This window comes from Centropristis striata, chromosome 7 (assembly GCF_030273125.1).
Source record: "Centropristis striata isolate RG_2023a ecotype Rhode Island chromosome 7, C.striata_1.0, whole genome shotgun sequence".
In the NCBI taxonomy this organism is placed as follows: Eukaryota; Metazoa; Chordata; class Actinopteri; order Perciformes; family Serranidae; genus Centropristis; species Centropristis striata.
In genome coordinates, this window is record NC_081523.1 from 10,939,730 (window position 1) to 10,964,015 (window position 24,286).

Genomic DNA, 24,286 nt, shown 5'->3' on the forward strand with positions numbered 1-24,286 from the left:
TGGAAATAAAGTGCTTTTATTTTAGAAACAACATTTTTAAACCGACACTTTCTTAAAATTTTAACATATTTAAAAAAAAGAAAAAAAAGTTGCAGCTGGAACGGTGCATTACAAAGTCCTGCATTAATTTACCGAAGCTAGCATTTTTTAAGTCGACTGTTCAGCAGTTTTGAAACTTGATCGTTACATAATATTAAGTAGGTTTTTTACCAAAGTTTTTTTTTTTTTAGCTGCAGCTCCTGAAAGTCAGACGCAGCTACGTAGAGACCTTTAATAAGTGGTTGGTTGTCAGTGAAATCAACTATAGTGGTTAATGCATGTTACTCAGCATCACCCTGGTACGACTGAAACCTCTTCATCTTGTTTTTAAGTTACAAAATGTTTTAAAAAATCTGTTCAAAAAGTTTAGTCTAAGTGGCACCACATTAAATCGTCACCACCTCTTGCCCCCATCAAGTGTTGTTAGAGCAAAGCGATCCCTTGGCACATGCTGAAGAAGCTAATCCTACATATGGCGGGCATGCTTGATCTTAAGAGTCTGTGCTGTCTTTTCTTCTGCTCAGAGGTCAAGAGTTGTTCGTGGCTACAAAAGGCTAACAGACTGCCTTCAGGAATCTGAATAATCTCTGCAGCATTGGTTCCGTGACTGCTTTGAAACTGCATGACGGCTGAAGATCCACAGACCGACTGGTCTCTGCTATTGCCTTTTTGAGCTGAGGTGATAATGCTTGAAGTGAAGTCGCTCAGTGGAGATTAACAAAAAAAAAAAAAGGTCTTTTCTCGTCGTGAAATCCGAGAAAATCTTCAATATAAAAATTAGGCCGGGAAAGATAAACCCCCATCCTTGTTGCAGCGAAGATATTATGTTTCCATGCAGCTGATTTAAAGTTTCTCTCAAAGCAACATGCTTCTGTTTACCCATCTGCAGAGTGTACATTCACAAGTACAAGAAAATGTATTTACTTATGACTCAATGAAGCCAACTTTCTGAATTAATATTGATATGGCAGATATGCATGAGTGATACCGTTTTGCACCGAAGAAACATTTACCTACAATTTCCGATAGATTTACAAACTAACTCCAAAGTGAAGGGAAAATGTGTAAAATTGGAACCCTGAGATTTCTGGTATTCAGTGAGCCCACGGTCCTCAAAACGACTCTGTAGGAAGACTTCATAGTGAAAACACTCAAATCTGTCCCTGTAGGTCCACTGTACTGGCAGCTTTCTATTGTGCTAGGGTGTTTACATTTGAGCAATCTAAAAACCAGTCACAGGCGACAGGTATCAGGAAAAAAAACAAAACCAACAAAACACCCGCATAGAATCTCGTTGCGCTATTGAACGACCGTTATCAGCCTCATAACTTTGGATAGTTAATAGTGCCCTGCATCACCTTGTAGCTGGTTAACAAATTAAATTAAATGTAACTTTATAATTTGTTTTTATATTGTGTAACATGCCTACGTTCAGTAATGTCAGGTACTTAATCCAATCCATTAACTTCTATTAATTTCTATTTAACCAAACCAAGTAGTTTTTTTTCCCTCTAACTAGTTTTGACGCCTGAACATGAAACCACAACCAGATTTAGCGGTGTGATAATGACCTTCTGCACATATAGTAGGTGAACTAAGCACCTTCTACAAATATATACAAGGCTGATGATTTAATGGGCTGATAACATTCAAAACAGGTGAAAAAACCAACAGTGCTCTGGACCTTAAGTGCCACATTTGAGTGCCAACACTCCATGAAGTCACCTTGAGTCATCATTTTGCTCATAGAACCTTAATTACACTGATTTGACCCCACTCTGGACAACAATGTGATAAACACATGTGGGTTGCTGCTGTGACTCTGATTCGGATAGAAAATAAATAAAAAGTAGAACCGACCCAAAATTATCTGACAGAGTCCATGAATTAAGCCTGAAGATGGAAACACACTAAGCGGAGATAGAAATATATAAAGGAGTATGTTCTTACCAAAAATACCTTTTTGGAAAATATCGGATAGCGAGAGTCTGATATTGCCTCTTGCAAGAATGATCTGCTACAGAAAGTAACCTGCGGTTGCATAGATGACTAGAGTGGTTAGGAAGGAAAATTGAGGTGTGGTGGTTGCTTCTGGATCTGGAAAAGTTGTATTATTATTCCCTCTTTATTCCTTTTACTTCTCGGTGAGTGATAGCTGCAAGATCCTCTCAAGCTCCTCTTCCTCCTGCTTCCTCATCTTGTCCTCTTCCTCTTGAGCCCGAGCAGAGAGCTCCATGGCGAGGCGGAGCTCTGAGTCGGGGCTTGAGGCAGAGGGGGAGCTGACAGGGCTGACAGGGCTGGGGGTGGTGTTATCATATTCCACTAGCACCCCCTCTGGGATACTCCTAGAATGACATAGACAGGAAAAGAATGTGATCCAGCTCTGTTCTGTGGCTTTTACTGAAATATATACAAGAGGTGGACCCCGATATACAATGTCATCTAGAGTAGTAAGGACTGATTTTGTTTTTCTTATCCACGTGTAATTATGTAATTGCAACTCGCGTTCCTACCTGTCACTCTGGCTACTGGGCATTACATCAGTGAATTCCCCATCAGCATCGCCCCATATGCCTTCCTACAATGACACAAACATGAGTATTTAAAAGATGCAAAAAAATGACATTGGAAAATAATAATAATAAGTATTTGTGCGTAGAATTGCACAAATAATTAAGTAACTTTTCCTGCAAAAATGGCAGAAAATGTAGTTTTCAGCCTCTAAAACATGGATATTTCAGAGATAGTTTTCCTTTGTTAAATGTTAAACTGGCCATGTTTGGGTTTTGGGACTGACAAATAAATGAAAAATATACAATCTTGGAAACTGAGAAGGTGGTACATGTTTCACTATTTTCTGACATTTTATAGATCAGACAAATATTCAGGAAATAAAAAGAAGATTAATACATGAATCCCTTTTTGCAAGAGAGACCATGATGTTTGTTCTTACCTGGCCTGTGGCTCTGTTAGAATCCAGGAGACTCTGATGGATGGCGTACTGCAAAAGCTCCTCATCATTGTTAGACATGGGCGTGTGGCGGTTACCTCCTCCTCGTCGGTGGTAACTGGCAGGCACCTCAAACACTGAAGGACAAACCTGAAACGGAGGCAGTGCTGGGCGGATGAAAAAAGAAAGCAGTTTAGGGATCATTACCAGCATTATTTTAAGATACTGTCACATTTAATGGTTAACGTGGCTGCATTCCAACCTGCAGCTTCTTCCTCTTCTCCGGAGGATGTTGGCGTGGCTGCTGGTGTTGGCGTCGCCTCCTCTTCAGTACTGCATTTATTGACATTACCAAATGTAATCCTGGCATTCAGCACATGGAACAGGGGAATCTCTGCAACAGAGGAAAAAAACAACAGATCAGATGTAAAAACAGACTTCAGAGCCTTGTACATTTCTTGTAGTTTTATTTGATGGGAATGTCAAATACCTATTTTTACGGGAAATCCAGGAGGAAACTTCAGGGTTACGAAGTCTCGTAGACGTGCAAAATGGGAACTGGTTCGTGCCATGAGGTCGATAATAGGGGTCACCTGCTCCACCAGGGACAGAGGATGTTCCTCACTCATCCACAATGTACCTTTGAACCTGCGTGAGACAAGATTAAATCAAATCAAACTTTATTTATATAGCGCTTTTCATACATAAAAATGCAACACAAAGTGCTTTACAAAAAAATAAATAGAGGACGCCGTCACAGAGACCACCAGGACCCGGGTAGACCGGGGCGGACTCCACACATGGTGCAGAGCCGCCTAGTCCCCCGTGCCTAGGGAGTCTCCAAGACCACATCCCCACGGGCAGACCGAACGCACTGCCCAGTGCGGAGGCCCCCATGAGAGAACACTGGAGCTAAAAACTAAAAGACTAAAAGACAACAGGACAGGATAAAAACGAAAAGACTAAAAGACAACAGGACAGGATAAAAACGAAAAGACTAAAAGACAACAGGACAGGATAAAAACTAAAAGACTAAAAGACAACAGGACAGGATGAAAACTAAAAGACTAAAAGACAACAGGTCAGGATAAAAACTAACAGACTAAAAAACAACAAGACAACAGGACAAGATAAAAACTAAAAGACTAAAAGACAACAGGACAGGATAAAAACTAAAAGACTAAAAGACAACAGGAGAGGATAAAAACTAAAATACAACGGGAAAGAAAATATAAACAATGTGATGAACAACTAGATAGGTAAACAGATAGCTAAATAGGAGAATAAATAAATAAATAAATAGTAAAATAATCAGTTAAAAGCTAGACCAAACAGGTGGCTCTTGAGCCTCCTTTTAAAAACATCAACAGCCTCTGCGGTCCTGATGTCCTCTGGCCGGCTGTTCCACAGGCGCGGGCCATAATGGCTGAATGCAGCCTCCCCGTAGGTTTTAGTTTTAACTCTTGGAATAATTAAAAGGCCGGTGCCAGAGGCAAAGACAATGATTGATAAGGGTAATGCGCAGCAATGAGAAATAAAATATGATGTTTCTGTGGCCATAAAGCTGCGTTTCTTACTTCTGTGTTCGGATGCTCAGTTCAATGGGGCGGCCGATGTCTCTGTTGCCCAGGTCAAACTCAGGATCGAAGTATTCATCTGGAGTGATGGCAGTGGGATTGGTGGCAGTTGCATACTCAAGAGTCAGGTCCTGTAAATCGAACAGTTATCGTATCAAATCGGCTACCAGGCAGGAATAAAAAACAATCTTTTAATGTAATTACTGTATGCACTTCTTACCCCTTGTGCACTGATGTGCTGCTCCACAGTCCCAAGCAGAGACTCCAAGATGTTCCTTTCACCTTTGAACAAAAAAATTTGAACTTATGTAGCCAAAGTCATTTTCCATAAAATGTAGGTTTGTTATTCTTTCTACAAAAGTCTGCTATTTACATCATAATATAGGAAAACGTCATACATGAAGAATATTTTCCACCTACTTTTTATCCTGGCTTTCTCCTCGTCTGTAAGATGCTCCGTCCTCGTCCTGATTACCACATTTACATTGTTCACACTGAAAACCTGAGAAAACAAGCAGAATATAAAGTCATATATTACTATAAATGGGCTCCACAGTTTTAAATAGCACTAATATTTAGTTGTAATAATTATGAAAATGTATAATTTTTTTGCACCTTGGCTTCAAATCCATTGACCATTTCTGTTTTGTCAGCTCTCCAGCCCCAAATGCCAGACTTGTTCCTGTGAAAAACAGTTGTAAATTGTGAGAACAAAATTTTCTTTACTCATTCTTTTGTTGTTTTCCTTTACTGCACTTACTGATTATATAAACACTTGTTTATTTTTAGTTTGTACATTTGTTTGTTGTTGCAGTTGTTTTTGGATAGTTTGTTTTTAATATTCTTATATCATTTTCAATATTTTGCATGTTGTGCTTGGTGTTTTGATTTTTGCTGCTGTTGTAACACAGGAATTTCCCAGTTTGGGATCAATTAAGTCTGTCTGTCTGTCTGTCTGTCTGTCTGTCTGTCTGTCTGTCTGTCTGTCTGTCTGTCTGTCTGTCTGTCTGTCTGTCTGTCTGTCTTACAGGCAAAATCTACCATCATATTCTTCAGCTCAGAATAACTTCCACAACAGAGTACACCAGTGCAATACTATTTAAGAATACGATCAAAGCACTTTCCAAGCCATTTTTAGGTACCTTAACCAAACATTTCCAGACTTTTAAAGCCTTAATCATTTTAATTGTTATTATAAATTAAACTGGGAAAAAACAAATAATTTATACCCACACCAATGAATGTATACTGTATTCTAACTTTGTTTATTTTACCAGCTGTTCATATTTAATATAGTTTTGATCATGACTAATTAATTTTTATCCCTGTGAATTAGCAGAGTAAGGCTGCGCTCACACATAGCGAATGCATGTGAGTGATCATCACCTACGGATGCCATATTTGGGCAGTTCAGGATGTGACACACAGCTGAAGTTATTGGTGGAGACGAGGGTGAGCCTTTGCCGGCTAAAGTTCACCATGGTTGAAGTCCATGCAATGCGAAGACGTACATTTGCCTTGCAAACTGGATTTTAATTTTTTTTTTTTATTCGCCCCTTTGCCCACATAGAACGGGAACGAATATGAGGCGAATATTAGCCAATGTTAACCCTTAATAGGACACTCATTGAAATACTTGCAAATTCCAAATTTTAACCATAGAAAATATTGGAGGGTATTACAAACAGCCAGAATGTGTAAAAAAAACATAGGGGCAAATCTATGAGAAAAAATGCATAGATTTATGAGATTTCAAGTGGTGAATCTGTGAGGAAAAAGTTGCTTTTTCCCCAGTTTTTTCTCATAAATCTGCAACTTTTTTCGCACAGGTATGCCACTTTAAATCTCTCAAATCTGCGACTTTTTTTCTTGTAGATTTGCCACTTTAATCTAGTAAATTTGCAACTTTTTTCCTCTAAATATTACCTGAAGTTAATAGTTTTTTGCCCGATAAAGGGTTAAATTCTTGTATGTGTGACAGAGAAAGGCCTGTTACTCCTGACACTATAATTACTGTTGTTTGACACCTGTGTTTGAGGACATTATCCAGATGACAGTTAGCGAGATAATATAAAGATAATAATAAGAATACGAACATCCTTCTAATTACATGATGTTTGACTAACACGCCCAGTTTAATTTGCTCTTATTATCTATTGTAAGTTGTTTGTAGGGTTACATAACATGTTCACTTAGGCGTTTTACCACAGAAGACATTTTGGTACTTCGCAGTAGGACAAACACACGTAAATAATTAAATTAATTATGGCTGTTTGTTTTTTATTTAGCTGCTTCGATTTCAGGGTCCTGGCATCATGAGTACTTGCTCTCTGTCACTCTCACTGGAACAGATCCATCATTAGTGTTATTAGTAACACCTATGCGTTTCCTACTATGCCAAGGAAAAATGTTTGCTGTGAGAAAGGCCTATTGAAGGTCAGACAACCTTTGAATGAAAAAGCCAGTTTAAAAATTGATGTTAGACGGCAGAATGAAACTAGAAATATCATCCAGATGTCACTGTGAAATGATTAACAAGCCTTATGGTATCACTGTTTAACATCACTCAGGGAGTAATGACATTAAGTGTGAAATGCCATGAGATGTCATTTCTTATGAAAAACTGTCACTGTGCATGTTGTGAGAAAAAGGACAGGGAAAAAATGTGACACTTGCCTCTCAAAAGCAATATCCTTGGTGTCCAAGTATGTGTTTACAATTGGAGTGGTCAACCTTTTGGCAACTTCTTGTTCAGCTGGCTGCATCGACTCAAGTGTGACATCCTCAATTTCTTGGGATATGTTGAAGCGTTCAGTGTCCACGACTTCATCGTCATGGTTCACCTCCATTAACTCCGCACATGAATCTGTACAAATACAATCAGGGATACACTTATAAACCTTTTACAGAAGAGAGAAAAATCATAAAGACAACTTTTTTTTTGTGTGTAAGAGGGTTAAAGTACACACCGTCTCCTCTGAAGATGTAGCTCCTGCGCCCTCTGATCCAAGTCATGTTTTCAAAGCCAAGAAGAGTGGCATCCACTCGCAGGCTAGCGCCACTTTTCCAAATGCGACAAACATCACTTGGACAAACCCGGGACAGAAGAGGGACTGTGAAGCAACAGCATATGAATGTCCAGCACATGAAAAACAGTGTCACTCATTGTGAAACTAAAAAAAAAGCCTTCTCCAACTAGATGCAGGTATGTTGTTTTTCCTGTATGACCTGATGAAACCGCTATGCTGGCAGAGAACATGTGTTTGTTTTTACGGATGTTCAATTGCAGGTTACAGCATTTGAAGATACTTCCTTGTGTTGCATACTAAATGGCTGATAGCCAGCCTGTACTTTATAAACAAGTTAATAAGCATACACAGTCTATTTTACTTTTGATGTCTATCCAAAAGTACACACAAAATAACTTACTCCAACTTGTGAATTCCCATTTCATTTCCATATAGAAGTCTGGAGACTGTGGATGAAAAGATAGCAGTTATTTCCTTTGCTGTTAATTATTTCCTTGCACATGTACACATGGAGGATCAGACAAGAGGAAAATATATAAAGTGAAACCTCTCGGATCTTTGACAGCAGCTCAGGCACTCCTCCCAGAGCAGTGGAGGCTTTGAGGTAGTCTCTGCGTTGAAGCACTAACTGAACCATCTCTGGATCTCCGGTGCTGACTGCCTCCTGCAGCACTACACAGACACAAACAATTATGATCTGACCACTAAACCTTTTAACAGCAATTGTTCCCTCGGAGCAGCAGCTACCCATTAAAAAACCTCAACAATGACAGTAATAACCAAGGGAAGTGAGACTGTTTCTCCGCAATCAAAGGAGTGGATATGGATTTTTACCAGAAACCCCATTAACAGCAGGTTAATGTGAGAAGGGCTCTAAGTGATCAAACAAACCCACACATTCTCAGAAAGCAGATCTACAAGACAAATGAAGGAAACCGTCATGATATCACAGCATTATTTGTCTATCTGGCTTTAGAGCTGACCTGTCCAATTCATGATGTTTTCTTTAGTCACTTGAGCACCGTGTCTCAGAAGGACTCGCACTGACTCCAGGTGCCCGAGTGACACAGCCAGGTGCAGAGGTGTCCGACCTCTGGGATCCACAGCCTCGATGTCATTCTGGGGGAAAGCGAGGAGAAACCCACAGTTTTACAAGATTAAATCCTGCATGGAAACTTGTTATATGAACAAAATGACATGCTGGCTTGTAATATTGCTTCACTGTAACTGAGTGCCTTCATATTATACCCCATAGAGTCATTTTACACCATTAAATTGAGGTCATCACCGATAATGATACAGGCCTGAAGTAGTCACTGAGCATTATGTCTGGCCCTTATATGAGTCAGGAGCTAAATGTGTTATTGATCAGCACTGCTGGGTATGAAGAGTTATGAGACAGGATTATAGTAATTATACTGCACCAACACACAGTATTAACTGTGAACTGCAAGATTAGATATGATTTTCTTTTTTTTAAGTGCAATACTTAGTGATAACATGTTAGATTAATCAGATGCATGTTTAAAAGCAATAATGCTGAGCAGATGATAAAGACATAATCACCATTAAAATCTCATAAAACTGATTTATTTTGTAAAGCAGTTATTGTGTTATCATATCTAGTCAGATTGTGTGTTTGAGTAATCCAGTGAGTTTGGTTAGCAGCTGGAAACTCGGCTTTCAATCTGTGCTGGAATAAATTATTAAAGTAAACTTCCAAACCTGTTGATTTTTGAATAGTTATGTCCTCATAGACATTTTAGACGTTATCTGTGTTTGTGTGTGACAAAACGGAGCATCTGTCAACACGACTGGCCTACTTTTACTGGATGGCTACGGATGACTTAACAGCTCCCTCCTGGCTTCATCTAGCGAGCTAAGCCTCGGTCTGAAACATATTCCGTGTTTTACCAACCTGTGGTAACGTGATTTGTTGTTCCAGTGTCCTGTAGTCATTCTCCCACACTGCGGAGTGCAGGGGAAACCGTGTAGCCGTGGACATCTTCCTCTTTATGGAGCCGCTCAGTGCAACGTTAGCCAGCTTCTAATAATCACAGCCATGGGGGAAAAACTGCGGTAGCTACATGCTAGTTACGCAAACATGTACGACAGATATGATCCATGCCCTTAACATTTAACAATAACAACGTCGAGATGTCTAACCCGGTGCCCAACTTTTCACCAAACCTTCCCCTAAATAAAACTTTTGAACAAGGAAGTGCCAGCAGCGGTGCCCACAAATGACAGGGGTGTCCTATATAGAAATAGACTCACAATCTAATTAATACAATCAAAGTAAGTCCGCTTTCCTTGCCCATTAACACGGGTCTTGGTTTATGCGTAATAACAATTATTTATATGGCAAATACACGACGGAAACATGATTTGTAAACAAAACCATCGCCTTCAGGAAAAAGAATAGTCGGTTCCAGTCGGACCGAACCACTCAATGTGTCCGCACGGGGGGTGAGTGTGTGCAAAACTTTCTATAAAATTGTAATTCCTGTATAGACGTGAATCTGTGCTGTCGCAATGTAAAATGTTATAACTGTGACTCAGTTTAACTGGAAAATATTAACAACACAAATACGTCTAAAGTTGTATCCAGGCAATAAATTGACTGACATACCTGTAACGTCGAAATAGGAACGGCCGTTTGGGGAGGGGCTCGATTTGAGAGGTTGAAAATCTGAGACTTTACCGCCCGCGTAACACGGCTTAATATAAGAACATAACGACACTTGCTAGTGTTAAGTTATATTAATGACAGCTGATGTCTTATCACCTGTGTCGATTTGCTCTTTTAACGTATGCGTAACTAGGGCCTGTTTATTGTATGCGGATACTTAACTAGCTTTTAACACAACCATAGGTCTGTTGATCCGCCCTGTCCCAAGGCAGACCTCAGTTATGTGCTACTGATGATTTATTATTTTTCTCATTATTTCATGTAGAAGTGCAGTAGTGGTACTAGGTGCGAATGGCATTTAAAAAAGTTGACCTCCACTGGAAGGAAATCCAGTTAGCAGCATCCTGTTATTAATTCGTCACCCTGTTAAAATACTCGCCTAACTCATTTTTTTCAAGTTTTGCAGGAAACACAAAGAACATTTATTGATCATGTCACTCAAAAAGCATGTAACAAAGGATGGCTATTGGCATAGTAATAACACTGTGTGTAAATTATGTAACTTAAGAGAAATAAATGGCTTAGGCATTTTTTAACATGCCTTTGTAACTTAAGCAAGATATGGTAAGACTTTATTTTGAAGGTGTCTACATAAAAGTCATACAAGCCAAGTCAGAAACATGACATGACAAGTATCATGAGCATTAATGTTACTTCAAAGTGTCATTAATGTTCATGACACATCCCATGTCATGTTTATGACACGCTCATGTTACTGTTATGTAGACACCTTCAAAATAAAGTATTACCATACCTTGCTTAAATTACAAAGGCATGTTCAATTATTGCCTAAGTCACATTTTATTTTGATTTAGGCATAATAAATCCGCTTAAGTCACACTCTTGACAGGCCATTATCTTAAAGAGGTAAAATCACATGATCTGATCAACTGAGGATTATTATAACAGTGTGACGAATTGTAAAAAGTACCATTTTTGTACCGTGCCACGAAGGTGCATAGATCGAACTTACCTACTTTTTGTTTGTGTATTTTCTCCTTTGCCCTCAGTTTAGTTTTTCAGGTCATGCACCGCCCTAACCCCCAAGAAGCTCAACCAAACATAATGTGTTGTATTTAGTTTTTTATTCTTAGCTGTACGTGTAACAATCAGGGCCACGATTTGGTTTTGTCCGTCCAAGCGAACGAGACAAGGAGGCGTTATTTCCAACGAGAAGTTTATTTCCTGAGAGGCTACACTCTGGGCATAGCCTCGCTCTGGCAGTAGGTCAGAGCCGCAGCTGCCGCTGGGAATGCTGTAGCTCTGTGTAGTGTCTACCAGAGACTGGAGAGTAAACTACCAGACGGGCATAGGCTAGTTAGCTAATCAGGTGCTAAGTCAGCTAACTTGCAGACAAGCAGCGTTGTACCTTACTCTTGTGGGGTAACGGTATAATGGTTTTAACGCAATCGCTAGCCAAAACGAACAGGCTAGCAACAGTTAAATGAAGTAGCAGGTCGTTGTTTGGGTTGTTTTTAATTAGCTAGGTTTAGCTAACGCGGAAGGCACCCCCACAGAGTAATCAATGGTTAGCATAACGCAACGGACATAATACTCTGCTCATCTTGAAAGACATTTCTTCCTGAGTAAAGGATGTCTAAACGCCTTCGAAACACCGAGCTATGCGCTGATTGCAATGTTCCAGGTAAGAAAATTCACAGCATCCCTGTAGTGTTTAGTTGTTGTTATTTACTCACTGACCAAACGGTCCATCCAGTAACGTTAAGCTTTGCACTTCACTCCTCTAGTGTAAATCAGATTATCAGTGCTGGCCCATGCTGCTTTCTTCTTTGCACTGAGTTAAATATCGTCACCCTGTTAAAATAATCGCCTAACTCGTTTTTTCAAGTTTTGCAGGAAACACAAAATACTTCACCAAAAGTGTAACTTATGACATTTATTGATCATTTCATTCATAAAGGATGTAACAAAGGATGGCTATTGGCATATTAATAACACTGTGTGTACATTATGTAATTTAAGAGAAATAAATGATTTAGGCAATTTTTTCAACATGCCTTGGTGACTTAAGCAAGGTATGGTTACACTTTATTTTGAAGGTGTCTACATAAGAGTCACACAAGCCTGTCAGAAACATGACATGATAAGTATCATGAGCATTAATGTTACTTCAAAGTGTCATTAATGTTCATGACACATCCCATGTCATGTTTATGACACGCTCATGTCACTCTTATGTAGACACCTTAGAGTAAAGTGTTACCAATATTTGTGTCAACAATAAAACACTGATAAACTAAACTGATAACTAAACAATCTCCCTCTAGCTCTTCTTTGCTGGGTTCATATCTGATGCCTATGAATGTGGCAAATTGTCAAAGAAGTGATGATCTTAAAGGGGTAAAATGACATGATCTGATCAACTGAGGATGTAGGCGTTTTTACCATAGGTGGCCAGCGTCATGAGGAGATGATTTAGGCAAAAAAAAGACAAAAAGTGACTCAGGCGATTATTTTAACAGTGTGACGATATGCAGTGTGCTGTTGTTTCGACACGGCAAGTTGTTAGTGTTGTTGACCAGTCAATAACCTTATAGCTATCTGATTGAGGATGCAATTACACCTGAAGCAGCTGTATTTTTAACTGTTTACATCCGGTTTTACTTGCTTTAAATAATCAAGCAGACATTTGTGGTTTTGTGATAGATAATGGCAGCAGATTTTAAATGTAATGCATCATGAAATATAATCTTAGATTAGCAGGAAACTGCTTTGTAAGCTCTCACTATAGGATGACTGCATCATTCATAAAAAGTCTTCTTTCAAAGGGCTCTTTGTACACCATGTTGACAATATGCTACTGAATTTAACTAATTTTTATAAGGAATGGCCGGATAAAAGAATAATAAATGGTATGGCTTTTTCCTTTAATGATCCCAACTGTGAATATGGAAATATAGGTCTAATAATGAAACAATATAGCAAAAACTACATTTTTACATCCTAAACCCAAATCTGGCAATGTTCTTGAACCCTTTACTGCACTATGGTATCTGTAGTGATTAACAGGAGATTTATTAGCCTGGATGTAGACAACTTAATGCTCTGTCCATTATATCATGAGAGAAACACCAACATCTTCTTAAAGAGTTTTTTTTTAAAAACTGTTGGTAATGGTTTATAGTGTTAGGAATTAGAGCTGCAAAGAATAATCAATTAATCAGTTACTTTTTAACTTGTCTTAAATGTAAATATTTATGTACTTTGAGTAAATATCTTAAAGTTGTGGACACAACAAGAGGTTGATTAACATTTTTAACAATTCTCTGACATTTTACAGACCAAACATTACAACTGATACAATTGATTAACCGAGAAAATAATCAACAATGGACATAACCATTAGTTGAGACCAATACGGGATGAGAGAAAAAATCTGATTTAAGCTTTTACGATCAAACGTACTGTGAAAGCTGAAGTAACAGTCGCATTGTGTTTGAGGTACTTTCAGGAGTCCCATTTATATAGAAATGACGTGATGTTTTTCAGCAGGCACAGGAAGCAAAACAGGATGCTGAGTGAATTGACTGAAGTGCTTTCAATGCAGAAGAGATTTTTTTTCTATTGTGGCACCACAATTTAGTGTAGATGTGATATGCTGTAAAGTACAACATACATTTGCTTTTAAAAAAGGGGAAACCAATATAAAAGAGTCATCCTATTTCACAAGAACATCAAGAAAAACAATAACAAGTATGCTAAACATTCAGAAATACCTTACTTTAGCACCTTGTCTATCATCATGTCTTTCAGACTAGTTAAACTTGTCAGATCTCCACAGCAGCTGGCCTGGGTTGCCCCTCCATACGGCTGTTACCAGTTGTTGCCTGAGAATATTTTTAGAATTTCAAGATGTGGTATTAAATTTAGCAGCACTTGTTGAGGAAGGGGTAAAAAGAGGCATGTCAGCACCAACTCCTAGGTCTCGGTGTAGAAGAAAAGTTAGGAGACTCTAAATACTGGGGGACCAGGTGCCAGATTCTGACCAGCAACCCCTGCAGCTGTTCCTCCTACACCTCAGCTGCTGCAAAGACATTTACAGTCTTCACTGTCTTGTCACAGTGCCAGCCACTCAATCTGCTCAACAGTTTATCGGCTATCAGAGCGTCGTATAAATTTACAGTATTTTTGGGCTTGAGCTGTTCCCCATTAGAAGAGTATCTGTATAAAGTGCAGACAACTCTGTGACATACATGAGGTGTGCTAAATAGGTCAAGGTTAACTAAACATATTTATTTTGGTCACAGAGTATACTGTATCTCACACTGTCTCTTTTTTCTAATGATGCATTTCCTGAATTTGCAGCACCAAAAGCATTGACAGCATTTGTCGGGTTTTTTTTTTTACAATGTTTTGAAGGAGGAAGCTGCACTATTACTCAACATTAATGTTGAGGTGCTTCAACCTGCAACTGCTAGTCTTCACTTCCTTGTTACTCAATTCACGGCTTCACCTAAATGTGGAGTCAAAAAAGGCCTTAAATACCTTTTTTTTTTTTTTTTTAGCAAATCAGTGTTTTGCGCATGTGAAAGTTTTTCTGGAAATTCAACAGAAGTGACAACGCTTCTACTAAATAATAGATTTTTCAGCCTCTGTAGCAGATAGAAATGAAATTCAAAAAGTATTTGAGAGCTTATACAAATACTACAAAACGATGTATCCGCTTTCCAGGCTTCAATGGGTTAAAGCACATTGTGATTTTAAAAGGTATAACAGTGATCAAACCCAAATTTTGGTGTCTGTGGTATTTGTGCCCTATGTTGTGTTCATTCCTGTTAAATCAACATAAAGTATGCTTCCAGTAGTCTGAGCAGCACACTTAAAAAGTCTATAAAAAAAAGACCAAAAACAAGAAGTTTAGGTTCTCATAACTTTTTTTCCCACATCCATTTGATCTTAATGAAGACATAAATAAATAAATAAATAAATAATTCTTAAAAAGACTCAGTCCTTTTGTGAAACAGCTGGACGCTGTAGTTTTTAGCAAATGCCACTCAAGCAGAAGTAAGTATTGTATTTGTTAGGGACTATTTTCAGTCATGGATTAATGCACATTTGGTACTCAACTGAACAATCTCAGAGAGCAGGACGGTTTATGTGGGATTAACTACAATACCCAAGTTCATCTAATGATAGTTCAGCTAGTACAACGGTGTGGCTCAGTGATGTGTGATTGTGAGTTCTCAGACAACAGTGGACTATGGCACAGACAATACTTGTTAGTAGAGCTTAAATGTATGTCATTTCTGCCACGAGGGATCTCTCAATCAAAACAATGACAAAAGATGGACTTTGATGACGTGGCAGTTAATGAAAAATGATTTAAAGTTACTCTCTGATGTATCATCTAGTATTTCCCCAGAAGTTAGAGCAACTAAAGGAGTTAAAGGGTTATATGACACAACTGAAAGGTGACCTTGGAATAAAATGAGGTATTTCTCTATGTTTGAACTTTGAAGGAAACATTTAGGGTAATATAAGTGCAACTCAACAAAATATATGATACAGCTCTCATAAGCCATTTTTAATGCGGTTATTTTACATATTACACCATTGACTGTGAGGTTGAATTTTTTATGGGATGACAATGATGACAATAACAGAAGTGTAGAACATCACCAGCCTTATCCTCTAACCTCCTGTTTGTAATAGTTTTGACACCATAAGTAAGAGTTTCTCCAAGTCCAGTCACTGAGGAACTGAAAAGGAGAAGTGGTGTGCTACTGTGTCAGTGCTTTGAATAATGATACTGAAAGTGAGAGCAAGCACATCTCTTATGATACATGTCTAAATTCATCTTAGATTCCCTCCACTTAAAGCTTGAGTAAAAGAAACCCATGAGAGCAAAAGGATATTTTTTGGGCCTACTCCTTAACACTTTGATGCACAACATGGGTCCAAAATGACCCTCATTCATTCATATTTAATGCTTGCTGTGTGTTTCTGTGCTCTTTTGATATCAACTTATTTTTTGATTGAATATTTCAAGTATTCTTTAAATATCTTGTTTTTGATAACAACAGATCATTATTTACATTTTTCCTCTCATACTTTATGAAGAAAAAAAAGGTTCTGTATTATTACATGGCTAACTACTTGGCTAAGTAGCTTCCTAAGCTAACTACTTAGCCAAGAAGTTAGCTTAGTAGTTAGCTTAATAATAATAATAATAATAATAATACATTAAATTTTTATAGCGCTTTTAAAGGTACTCAAAGTCGCTTAACATAACAGGAATTTGACAGACACAAACACAAAATGCAAAAGAAAACAGAGATGAGATGAGAGACAAGCTACTTAGCTAACTACTTAGCAAAGAAGTTAACTAAGTAGTTAGTTTAGCGAACTACTTAGCTAAAAAATGGATATGGGCCATTTTTGACCCATGTTGTGCATTAGAACAGTAGTGACACAAAAAGGGATTTTAAAGGAAAACGTAAAATTAGGATGTATGATGATCAAAAACAAACTAATTGAGGAAAACCTGGAATACTGAATGATGAAAATAATTAATTGCAAAGATATAGAACATAAAACCTCTCTCACTGGGTCACTTTAGACCCATGTTGTGCATCAAAGGGTTAAATGGCATATTTTTGTGTCATAATGTATTGTCTCTTCCCTCTCAGAACCACGCTGGGCCTCGGTGAACAGGGGTGTCTTGATATGTGATGAATGCTGCAGCGTTCATCGAAGCCTAGGGAGACACAGCTCGCAAGTTCGCCACCTGACGCACACACCATGGCCTCCTACACAGCTACAGGTAATACGCCCATATAGGTATAATTTACACTACCGGTCAAAAGTTTTAGAACACCCCAATTTTTCCAGTTTTTTATTGAAATTCAAGCAATTCAAGTCAAATGAACAGCTTGAAAGGGTACAAAGGTAAGTGGTGAACTGCCAGAGGTAAATAAAAAAGGTTAGCTTAACCAAAACTGAAAAATAATGTACATTTCAGAATTATACAAGTAGGCCAGGGAACAAGAAATGGGTTAACAACTTAACTATGGAGTCTTGGGCTATTTTCTCCATTTTTGAATTATTTTCATGTCTTTGTAAGTCATTTTGTGTCTTTTTTTTGGTAATTTTGTGTCTTTTTTTAGTCATTTTGTGTCTCTTTTTGTCATTTTGTGTCTTTTTTTGGTCATTTTGTGTCTTTTTTTAGTCCTTTAGTCCAACATAAAATGTGATTTTTGAATCTTTTTTTTACTTTCAAAACACTATCATGCTCAATCAAGAATTTTAAATGTTGCAAATGTGCATTAATTTCAGAGTACACTGAGACATTAAACTGCATAATTTTCAATTAAATTCTGGAAAAGTTGGTGTGTTCTAAAACTTTTGACCAGTAGTGTATATGACTATTTACCTGGGTCAAAAGATGCATATTTTGATGCTTTCCTCCGTGAAGTTGTTAGTTTAAGTGCTTTTAGGCTGAATTGTCTCCCCTAAAAATGCCTTTGATCACATTATCCTGGCACACAGTATGTATTACTGTATTTTTAAATTCAGCAGGCCTCTGTCTTTGCTCAAGATAAATCTGTTGACAACAGTTGTACATCAGATCCAACCGAGTTGTATTGATTTTGTCCAAATATAGAAAGTGTTTGTTCAGGAAGGGAACTGTTCAGTCCAAGTCAGCATTCTGCATTTTTTTAAATCAATGGGACACATTTTTGAGGTTTCTTTTACATTTCCTTCCCTAGATGGTTCAGACTTTATACAGCAACGGTGCAAATTCAATATGGGAGCACTCTCTTCTGGACCCTGCGTCTGTGATGAGTGGGAAACGCAAGGCCAACCCTCAGGACAAACTGCAGTGAGTCATTACTGTTTGAAAATGTTCCCGTAGATGTTAATTCAACAGACACAAAAAATGATTGTTGAACTTCCAAGTTTAGTATGTGCCCACAGACTCATTAATTGCCTCTTTCTTTTTGTTTGAACATTTATGTTTTATGTGGTCCCAAAAGCCCAAATAAATCAGAGTTTATAAAAGCCAAATATCAAATGCTGGCATTCGTCCATCGCATGCCTTGCCGGGAGGACGACAGCTCGACAGCCAAGGATTTAAGCAAGGTGAGGAGAATTGGCTGCTAAATATGATTAAGTGAAAACTGGAATATGTTGCTGCGCAAAGCTTTACTTTCAAGCTCTGTCAATCCATCGTAAAAGTTGTTTGTTTTGGGTTTTTTTCAGCAACTCCATTCAAGTGTTCGCACCGGGAATCTCGAGACTTGTTTGAGGTTGCTGTCATTGGGAGCACAAGCTAATTTTTTTCACCCGGTAAGATTCATCTGCTGTATTTAAAACCAGAATTTTTTTATCTCAGCATTTACTTTTCTGTAGATTTTCAGATCTTAATGGTTTATTAACTGACCTTTCCTCCAGGAAAAAGGAAACACTCCTTTGCATGTAGCTGCAAAGGCAGGACAAGTATCTCAGGCTGAACTACTAACTGTTTATGGAGCAGACCCTGGAGCCCCTGACAGCAATGGCAAAACTCCCGTTGACTATGCAAGGTTAGCTATTTACAGTTGTCTTTTATTCAATTCAAACACAACATATTCTTTCACCCTTTGAAGTGTTATATAATGTTTTTTTCATTATGTGCCTTTGTAGGGAAGCAGGCCACCATGATCTAGCTGATAGACTGGTGGAGATTCAGTATGAACTTACTGATCGACTGGCGTTCTACTTGTGTGGGAGAAAGCCAGGTACGCAGTGAGAGACAGATCTGAGATCTCTTTTTAGAGGCAGCCATACATACTTCGATGTAATGTTAACCCTTTATCAGGCAAAGAACTATATTTGGTAACTTTAGGTAATATTTCGAGAAAAAAGTTGCAAATTTACTAGATAAAAGTGGCAAATCTACAAGAAAAAAAGTCGCAGATTTACGAGAAAAAAAGTGGGGAAAAAAGCAACTTTTTCAGATTCACCAGATTCACCACTTTAAATCTCATAAATCTACGCATTTTTTTCTCGTAGATTTGCCACTTTAACCCTTAATAGGGCAGTCATTGGAATACTTGCAAATTCCAAATTTCAACCCTAGAGAATATTGGAGGATATTACATACTGCCAGAATGTGTAAAAAAAAAAAACATACTTAAATAATATTTTGAGAAAAACGTTTACGAGATTAAAGTGGCAAATCTACAAGAAAAAAATGCGCAGATTTATGAGATTTAAAGTGGTGAATGTGGGAGAAAAAAGTTGCTTTTTTCCCCACTTTCTCCTTGTAAATCTGCGACTTTTTTCACGCAGATTTGCCACTTTAAATCTCTCAAATCTGCAACTTTTTTTCTTGTAGATTTGCCACTTTAATCTAGTAAATTTGCAACTTTTTTCTCAAAATATTACCTGAAGTTACCAAATATAGTTCTTTGCCTGATAAAGGGTTAAACATGTTGTTTATCATGTCAAAATATGGACATGTTGGAGAGCGGGAGCCACTTGTGCACTTTTTTGCATTAAAATTGCATATTTTTCAAAGTTTTCCAGAGGTGGCCAACTTTTTTGAGCGTGCAAACACAGCCTCCCTCTTTCACTCCTTTTACCACCTTCTTGAAAAAAGGTGGTGTTGCAATATGTTGATATCCAAGTCCTTTCATAATGTTTATAAGTTGCCTGGTTTCTCCTCATAACCATAAATGTTGGCTTTTCTTTTGGTCATGCATCTCTATCCCAGCCTTGCAATCTGTTTACATGTCCAAAGAATGCTCCTAAAATATCTGATTATCCCACATGTATTATTTGGAAAATGCTACAATTGGAATAAGGGCTAATTCAAACAGAATCTGCCTTTTTATATGACATATTAAAGCTGGAATATTGTCATGTTTGGAATAATAGGGTAATATTAGTGAAATATTAGATTGCATCTAAATTCATTTTTTTGGAGATGGCAAGGTTCATGACAAATTACCATAAATCTCATCCATGTGGCACTCCGAGCAGATAAAAGCAAATTGCATATTGCATTTCATTTGCATTGTGAATATTGATAACCTACTTTATTTAAATCAATGTTTACATTACCCATAAGTATCAAAGATGTTTTTGGCAGTGATTCAGAGCATTCTTGTTCTCCTTTCAGATCATAAAAATGGCCAGCACTTCATTGTTCCACAAATGGCTGACAGGTGAGAAAGCACAAGCTGTAAATCAACATGATGCATGTCGATGTTAAGTGATTTGTCTGTGAATTAACGTGGGTCTAAGTGAACGGGCTTAACTTGAATCGAGCCAACAAAGAGAGCACAGTGAGGCAGTTGTTTATGGCTGTGTTTTCACTCTGAGGCCTGTTCTGACACGCTACTGAGATCACTGCAGCGTCTACTATCTGTGTTAAAGGAAGACGACCCAGTGAAGTAGCTGAAATACCTAAACACTTAGTAACTGCTGCAAATAATGTTATTTCAAACACCCATTGTAAAACAATCACTGTGCCTTTTCAATCTAAATGACACACTTGATCTTCTCTTATTGCTTTCTTTTGATGGATAAGGAACATGTAAGTATTTCTCAGGATAAAGTGTGCTTTATATCCACCTTACAATCAGCATGTGTTCATGAAAGTTATGTTCTGTTTATAGCAGTTTAGATTTATCAGAACTGGCCAAGGCAGCAAAGAAGAAACTGCAGTCTGTAAGTATTTTTGAGGAGTTTCACTGTACTGAAGTACCTTATTCCCCCTTACTGAAGACTGACTGTCATCTGCTCATTCTAATGCAGCTCAGTAATCATTTATTCGAGGAGCTGGCCATGGATGTGTATGATGAGGTGGACAGACGAGAGACTGATGCAGGTAAAAGCTAATTTGTACTTGCTTCTCCTCACGCTCACACTTGAAAAGCTCCACTGGTGTTGCAGCTATACTCTCACCTCTAAACCGGACATCACTGAGCTCATTCCTGTCCTGTTATTTGCAGTGTGGTTGGCTACACAGAATCACAGCACTCTGGTGACAGAGACTACTGTGGTGCCTTTCCTTCCCGTGAATCCAGAGTATTCATCAACACGAAACCAGGTGAGTCAGCTTTACACAGCTCTCGTGCAGGTCGTTTCCCTCTGCACACATTTACTTTACAGTTAGATTTCATGCGATTGTGATTTTGTTTTTCCTCTTTAGGGACGACAAAAGCTGGCGAGATTTAATGCACATGAATTTGCAACTCTTGTCATTGACATATTAAGTGATGCAAAGCGCAGACAACAAGGGAATTCAATAGGCAGCCCCAAAGGTCAGCATCCTATTGTTATTTTATTCTAAGATCTAAGATTCAAAGACACCAAAGTGTCAAAGTGCGGATAGAAAGTAACCGTTCTGCTCCGTGTCCCTTCATACCAGACAATGTGGAATTCATCCTGAAGAGTATGGCTGTCAGGCATGGCAGTGACAGCCAGGACAACGACCAGCCCGACTACGATAGTGTGGCATCTGATGAGGATACAGATCACGAGCTCCCCTCGAGTAAAGGAGACAGGACCAAGGTATGGTAGCAAAATTTTCTCAAATCATAGGGAAGCTATTTTTCAACCTAGACCAGGGTTTAGGTAACCTGCAGCTCCAGAGCCACACATGGCTGCATGCCGTCTGCAGCGGCTCCCTGTGGCTGTGATAGAAAAATAAATAGTTATTTCTTTGCATTTTGATTTTTTCATTGGTATAGGCCTAAAGCAACTTGTATTCTTCAATTGTAAAATGTGTAGCTTATATACACCTTAAAATATGTTTTAGCATTTTAAGTCAACTAACATTGTATGAAAGTCTACGGCCTGACGTAACCCATAACCTCTACATTTTGTCTTGTTTTGAGCTTCGCTAGCTAGACTAGCTTTCCACTCCGAATCTCCTGAGATAGTTCTTTGCTGTCCAGCCTCTCATTTTCAATTTGGTCCTCGCTGCATAAAATCACATTAATAAATGCTCATTGGAGTAATGTTGGTAGGCTAATTTAGACCTAGTAAGCTGTTTTATCCGAACTTTAAAGCTCAAAATAAGGTTTGTGCTTCCATTCTGACATTTTTTCTCTGTATTTGGTCAACATTTGTTAGTAAAGGTTGCTGACCCCTGACCTTGACCCTAATTTTGTGTCTAATGGGAAAATTAAGCTACAAAGGCAATTGCGCCTTGTGCCAATTTAACGATACATCCACTGAAGGGCTCGTTTGTTGCTGACACGCTCAGATTGTTTTTATAGGTGCGATGCAGGTCTGAAGAGTCTCCTTATAGGAACCTTTACCATTTTGTTTTCAACCCCTGTCTCCACCAGAGCCTGGACTCTGACCTCTCAGATGGCCCGATTACTATGCACGAATACATGGAGGTGAAAAACGCACTCTCGGCCTCTGAAGCCAAGATCCAGCACCTCATGAAAGCCAACAACAACCTGAGTGATGAGCTGAGGCTGATGCAGAAAAAGGTATCCACCTCGCTCCACCAATAAGATCACTAACACCAGGGGCCGGACCGAGGGGGGGCCACAGCGGTCAGCAGAGCTCTTCTCCTGCCCAGTGCGATGGCTCTCTGGTGTGGAGGCCGAGCTACCTGAATAGGAATGCTGTGTTGCAAGTTAGGCTGCTGTGACACCCTGCTGGTCCACCCTCTGTTTTGGCCAGCATGTTCGATTTCTAAAGCTTGAATGTAAACTGGAGATTTTCTTTTCTTTTCATTTTTTTTTTCAATTACTTTCTGGATTTCAAAAGAAATGCACCCTTTTCTCCAGTTGATAACGAAAACATTTCTACCAGTAGTTCTCTTTTTGTAATAAGTATATGCTGTCGGATGTTACTAACAAGCATGTTTTAAGAAAAAGCATGAAGTAATTGACAGTTTTTTTAATCCCTTCATAGTGACTAACTGAAATTGTATGTGTGTGCCTTGCTTCATCACATATACTGTGTTTACTGAGTAGAATGTTTTGGTAACAGCCTTTTAGTACATGTGGGTTTATTGTTTGAGATGTTGTCGTTACAATTCATAGACATTTCATAGAAAGCGTTCTCAGTTGGAATACTGTTACTCTGTCACATGCATGGTACAACTTTTTGTTTTGTTAAATTGCACCCTTGTTGGTGAGGTTGATTTTTTTTTTTCTAATGTTGAAATTTCTTTAATTTGGCTGTTTTAATGGAGCATGCATATAATTTGTCTCTTAATTCTATTTATGTGAGCTTTGTTTGCACACACAAGATCATTGTGACGCTGCAGCTGACCTACAGCGCTGCAGCGTACTGTGGTGTTTTTGATGATGTGATCCGGCTTTGTGTTAGCTCAGACTTGAACAGATTCACTAAAATGATCACATTCAGATTAATATATAGTGGAGAAAGCAGGACATGTGACTGGTCATGACATATCTGGTAACAATTTGCTATAAAAGTACATTAATTAACATTGTTTATGGCGTTATAGACATAGACAATAGTCTCTTGTTAACATTTATTAAGGGTTTACATGTTAATTAAGTGACCAACTAATATTTGCGTATGGTTGATAAAGATGTTAGTTAACAGTATGTCATAAAGTTCACAGCTAAGACATTTCCTTAAGAGGATTAGTATTAGTTAGTTACTACTTATTACTGTGTTAACTAATGTTGATTAATGTACCCTTATTGTAAAGTGTTGCCTTGGAGTTATTGAGGCTTAAGAGTAATTACAAAACCATACTATTCCCTTTTTTGACCAGAACACCAGATCTACCATTTACTTTGCACTAAATGCAATTTGTTGCATTAACTAAGGACAACTTTTCTTCCCCCAAACTCTTTTATCCTTGACAAAGTCGAAATGATTTTCGACTTTGATGTTCGTTCTCGAACGCCTCTTATCCTCTCATAACCTTTGAGTTAATCCGTCTGTACTGCGGCTACATCTTTGACTTAAACTGCACCTGTGTTGCTTACCTACGCAACAATCTTTTGCTTGCTTATCACTTGCTTTGCTTTTTCTTTTTTAGACCACA

The 24,286-nt window shown here is 38.3% G+C and overlaps 2 protein-coding genes across 5 annotated transcripts in view; one reads left to right on the forward strand and one right to left on the reverse strand.

Moving 5' to 3' along the window:
* Positions 1 to 12,015, reverse strand: ankrd13a (ankyrin repeat domain 13A). Its single transcript, XM_059336278.1, has 16 exons — positions 11,989 to 12,015; positions 9,514 to 9,642; positions 8,579 to 8,714; positions 8,143 to 8,267; positions 7,996 to 8,041; positions 7,536 to 7,679; positions 7,243 to 7,432; positions 5,182 to 5,248; positions 4,987 to 5,068; positions 4,787 to 4,848; positions 4,567 to 4,697; positions 3,480 to 3,637; positions 3,252 to 3,383; positions 2,993 to 3,156; positions 2,553 to 2,617; positions 1 to 2,384 (listed from the first exon to the last, which is right to left on the reverse strand). The coding sequence occupies exons 1-16, from the start codon at positions 11,998 to 12,000 to the stop codon at positions 2,174 to 2,176; spliced, it is 1,854 nt and encodes a 617-aa protein (XP_059192261.1). The 5' UTR covers positions 12,001 to 12,015; the 3' UTR covers positions 1 to 2,173.
* Positions 11,358 to 24,286, forward strand: part of git2a (G protein-coupled receptor kinase interacting ArfGAP 2a) — a 22,311-nt gene continuing 9,382 nt past the window's right edge. For 2 of the 4 annotated variants that reach the window (XM_059336275.1, XM_059336276.1), the window contains exons 1-14: positions 11,360 to 11,932; positions 16,938 to 17,071; positions 18,018 to 18,130; positions 18,285 to 18,390; positions 18,511 to 18,597; positions 18,703 to 18,833; positions 18,934 to 19,028; positions 20,414 to 20,459; positions 20,913 to 20,964; positions 21,052 to 21,124; positions 21,249 to 21,346; positions 21,449 to 21,560; positions 21,668 to 21,810; positions 22,593 to 22,742. In XM_059336275.1, the coding sequence (XP_059192258.1) occupies positions 11,881 to 11,932; positions 16,938 to 17,071; positions 18,018 to 18,130; positions 18,285 to 18,390; positions 18,511 to 18,597; positions 18,703 to 18,833; positions 18,934 to 19,028; positions 20,414 to 20,459; positions 20,913 to 20,964; positions 21,052 to 21,124; positions 21,249 to 21,346; positions 21,449 to 21,560; positions 21,668 to 21,810; positions 22,593 to 22,742 (1,392 nt within the window). In that variant the 5' untranslated portion in view covers positions 11,360 to 11,880. Of the gene's footprint in view, positions 11,933 to 16,937; positions 17,072 to 18,017; positions 18,131 to 18,284; positions 18,391 to 18,510; positions 18,598 to 18,702; positions 18,834 to 18,933; positions 19,029 to 20,413; positions 20,460 to 20,912; positions 20,965 to 21,051; positions 21,125 to 21,248; positions 21,347 to 21,448; positions 21,561 to 21,667; positions 21,811 to 22,592; positions 22,743 to 24,286 lie in introns of all 4 variants that reach the window. The other 2 variants (XM_059336274.1, XM_059336277.1) reach the window with 2 other exon arrangements.

Bases quoted from the DNA above. Each gene is read 5' to 3' on its own strand.
- ankrd13a (XM_059336278.1), bottom strand. The intron at 4,698-4,786 runs GTAAGAAGTGCA...TTCGATTTACAG, and splicing joins AGCACATCAGTGCACAAGGG to GACCTGACTCTTGAGTATGC. The intron at 3,157-3,251 runs GTTGGAATGCAG...TCATCCGCCCAG, and splicing joins AGAAGAGGAAGAAGCTGCAG to CACTGCCTCCGTTTCAGGTT.